The following is a 4,293-nucleotide window of genomic DNA, read 5'->3' as shown; positions in this document are numbered from 1 at the left end:
ACAGGATACTGATATTGTCATATGTGAATATCATATCTTAGGCTATATTTATTTATTTAACTAATTAATTTATAAAATTAAAAAAAAAATCAATGGTTCAGATGTATTGAAGTATCACCTCCTAGTTGGTAACCGGAAGTATAGTAACATTACCCTTTAAAGTTACTATAGTGATGAGGACACTGATTATACCTTTTCATCTGCTAGTACAAGGAAAGCCATGGAGGAAGGGCAGCAGCAGGTCAATGCTTATACTGACAAGGACACTGATTACACTGATGATGAAGACTACAACGACGACGACTACACTCTAGAGCCCGAGACGGTGTCCAAACGCCAGAAGCGCCACACCCCGGAGCAGATCCGAGAACTCAGAGCGTAATACAGTAGAACCGATTAAATCAAACGAGAATGAATTAATTAATGTTTGCTTCGTTTATTACTTTGGAGTTAATAGCTCGAGTGCCCGGCCCTTTATATATGTCTTGTGTTGTGCAGTGCATACCAACAGAATAACCACCCAGACGAGCCGACACGGTGCGCGCTCGGCGCAAAGATCGGCTTAGAGGGCAGGCAAGTGCAGTACTGGTTCCAAAACCAGCGCTCCCAGATGCAGGTCACAGTCACACACATCTTTTCGTTCCATTCCATATGCATGATCAAATGTACGGCTAGTAGTGGAAAAAACCGACGGTTGCAGTTTCTTTCAAAATTCCTGCAGGCGAAGGCTAAGGTGCAGAAGAGCAAGGCGGCTCAGCGGGACAATGCTGCACTAATGGCCGAGAACACGTCGCTTCGCAAGGCCATACTGACCAACTCCTGCTTCACGTGCGGCGGCGTAATGGTGCCCGCCGAGCTGCCGGCCGAGAACCGGCGCCTGTTGATGGAGAACATGAGGCTCAGGGGCGAGTGCATACGCGCCACCACCCTGCTCAACCAGATCTTGCGCTCGGTGCCCCCAGCCGAGCAACGCCCACCAGCAGTCGTCCCCCGCCGCCCCTCCGTGTTGTCCGTCGGCGAAGGGGCCAGCAAGGCCGATCGCGCCGCTCGTCTCCGCAGGCACGCGGAGGCTGCCATGGACCAGTTCCTACTGCTCGCGACCAAGGGGGAGCCGCTGTGGCTGCCCACCCCCGACGGGGAGGAGCTCAGCTACCTGGGGTACCAAAAGAAAGCGACACTCCCGGTGCACCATGGGTTCTTCCCGGACAGATTCGTCATGGAGGCAACCAGGGAGACTGGCATGGTCAGAGCCTTTGTCGCCGACCTCATCGTCATGCTTACAGACGCGGTACGTGCGTGCACATGTACATACATCTTCGTTCTCCGATCCATGCATTCCTGCAGCAATCGCATTGCTAAATATGCATCTAAAGTGCCTTTAATTTGGTGCTCGTGTTTGTGTTGTTTGTCGATCAGAAGCGCTGGTCTGAGATGTTCCCCGGCATCGTGGCAGGTGTGACCGCCAATGGTGCCATCTCCGGTGGCGTCTTGGGTTCACGTATTCAGCTGGTGTGTTCGGTTCGCATGCATATTCCATTCGTACATCTGTGTTTCTTTAGCCAGCGATATATGTATCCTATGTGTTGGTCGTTCAACTGACATTGTGGAGCACCGATCGAACACTTGCAGATGACCGCAGAGCTGCAGGTGCAGTCGCCACGTCTGCTCAACCGCAGCATCAACTTTCTGAGATATAACAAGCGGGTGGTGGAGGGGCAGTGGGCTGTGATGGACGTGTCCGTCGACGGCATCCTTGGATCGATAGGCAGCCGCACCGCCGATGCCGCCACCGTTGCAAACAACACAGGCTGCAGGCTGCTGCCGTCCGGCTGCCTCATTGAGGACATGGGCAATGGCTACTGCAAGGTAAGTACAGTCCAACTCCAGCTTATTACTACAATCCCTCAATAAACAGTAATTATATTTTAGAATTCAGACCTTCAGCTTGAAATTCCGTCGTGCATTGCAGATCACATGGGTTGTCCACGCGGAGTACGACGAGACCGCAGTGCCAACAATGTTCAGGCCACTGCTCCGCTCTGGGAAGGCTTTCGGCGCGCATCGCTGGCTCGCGTCGCTGCAGAGGCAGTGTGAATACCTCGCTGTTCTGCACTCCATCCAGGTCCCAAGAGGCGACAACGACAACACAGGTGAGTCATGTCATGGACAACAAGGAAACTGTCCATATATAACCTCTGATTTCACTTTTCATATACTCTTGGATTAATTAGCTGGGAACAGTAACATTTGAGCGATATATATATCGGCTTTGTTCTTGAAAACTTCCACTGCAGCTGCCATTTCGTCAATGGGGAAGAGGGGGATCCTGGAGCTGGCACAGAGGATGATGACGGTTTTCTACTCGGTTGTCTCTGGTCCCGTCACTCAGCCGTCCAGCAACCTCTACGAGTGGCCTGCTAGCGCTGGCACAGGCGCCAGGAGGACTGACGCAGCTGTGCGCATGGTGACCTGGAAGAAAGCCGGCAGCGTGGCTGACCTGGTGCTGAGCGCCAGCACCACGGTGTGGCTGCCGAACACGCCGCCGCAGCTTGTGTTCCAGTACCTCTGCGATGGCCAGCGCCGTGGCGAGTGGGACGTCTTCGCCAATGGCGCGGCGGTGACTGAGCTCTGCTCTGAGGCCACGGGCCATCTCCATGGCAATGCTGTCTCCGTGCAATACTCCAATGTGAGTTTAGTATTTGCAGTACGTTCTAGCTAGCAATGCTATCACAACAAAGAGTCACTGGATATATATCTATCTCATTCAATTCTGTTGCAGGTGATGACCGATGGAACCGACAGCAAGAAGGTGCTGATCTTGCAACAGGCGTGCACCGACGCATCATGCTCCATGGTGGTCTATGCTCCCGTCGAAGAGGATTTCATGGGTGCGGTCATGAACGGTGGCGACCACGCCTCTGTCTTCCTCATGCCGTCTGGGTTCGCCGTCCTTCCGGACGGCCATGGCATGGCTCGCCATGCTCCGAGCTCCTCCAGTGCTCCCGTTGGCCGCAACAACACTGCTGGGTCCCTCCTCACTATGGCATGTCAGGCGCTGCTGCCTGGCTCATCCCCGTCTGACAACCATGCTGCTGATGGCGCCTTCGACGATGTTGGCAAGCTGCTCTGTCATGCACTGAAGAAGATCAAGGCTGCCGTCAAGGCCAACATCGTCATCCCAGCTTGATGCAAGGGGTCGGGCACAATGCCGACTAATGCTTCTACCAAATTTGAGACTTGTCGAGAGAATAATAACATTTAGACTCGGTTATCGACGGGGTAGTCCCCTTTTCAGAACATTATCGTCATTCTTGTTTTCACCGTTTTATTGCTTTTGTCATAGATTTGTGTTGGTTTAATAATATGGATTATGTTAGGATGGTTTGTCATAATGTTTTCTTGTAGTGATCTGGTTACTAGTACTTGTTGCTTGAAAATTTCAGTTTTTCTTCACTATGAGCTTGCCATCAGGTTTTTCTGTTTGCCTTGGTGTCATGATATTTTGCAGCGCAGGTAAGTTTCATGGCAGTGTCCAATTTTAAATTGATCGGAGGTTGTTCGTATCAATATCCATTTGAGAATCTAAGTTAAGATGTGTCTTGGTTTGCACAATGAGTGATTATTGGTTGGCTAAATTCAGCCAGATTAGGCCCCAGATGTAATACTATGTTGATTGGATGCCTGGTTTAGCAGTTGGGTGGTTGGGCTCTAGCCTCCTTCATGCATGCAATGTTGTTTTCCAAGCATGTTTGCCCTGTATGATGAGGATACTTTTGCAATCATGTTTGACCACTGTCACTCTCTTTTTTTTTTTTTTAGTGAAACAGGAGGGTTGCGCTCCCTACTGGACTTTTATTAAAAACAATAAAACAGAGTTTTACAAGGGTCTCTCATGAGACAAAGAAGGAAATGAAGAAAATAAAAAAAATTACACATGGACTTCTAGCCATTGAGAAATAAAAGGGTGATAACTTGCTTTTGCTCGAAGTATAACCCAAGCAAACTCTCTTTTGAAAATCCTTTTGAAACTTTAAAAAGAAGGAGCAATGATCCTGAAAATAGCATCATTTCTTACTTCCCAGATGGACCAAACCAAGGTGACTATGATCTCCATGAAAAAAGGCACATGCAGTACTGTTCTAATGTGTTCCAAAATTGGGAAGATATCATCAACTTGTGGAATAATGATTCCAATAGAAGCCAAACAAGCCTCAGCACACTATCTTGGGCACATTATGGTAAGTGTTGAACGTAAATATTCTGTTCACATATTTAACAAGCTCACAAATATAT

The 4,293-nt window shown here is 49.4% G+C and overlaps 1 protein-coding gene across 1 annotated transcript; it reads left to right on the top strand.

Moving 5' to 3' along the window:
* Positions 1 to 220: 220 nt before the first annotated feature.
* Positions 221 to 3,288, top strand: LOC136551342 (homeobox-leucine zipper protein ROC6-like). Its single transcript, XM_066542911.1, has 8 exons — positions 221 to 378; positions 499 to 616; positions 722 to 1,288; positions 1,417 to 1,509; positions 1,630 to 1,866; positions 1,970 to 2,150; positions 2,295 to 2,686; positions 2,780 to 3,288. The coding sequence occupies exons 1-8, from the start codon at positions 221 to 223 to the stop codon at positions 3,185 to 3,187; spliced, it is 2,154 nt and encodes a 717-aa protein (XP_066399008.1). The 3' UTR covers positions 3,188 to 3,288.
* Positions 3,289 to 4,293: the final 1,005 nt, after the last annotated feature.

The sequence above is a fragment of the Miscanthus floridulus genome, chromosome 4, assembly GCF_019320115.1.
Source record: "Miscanthus floridulus cultivar M001 chromosome 4, ASM1932011v1, whole genome shotgun sequence".
NCBI classification, from domain to species: Eukaryota; Viridiplantae; Streptophyta; class Magnoliopsida; order Poales; family Poaceae; genus Miscanthus; species Miscanthus floridulus.
This window is presented reverse-complemented; position numbering and strand designations above follow the sequence as displayed.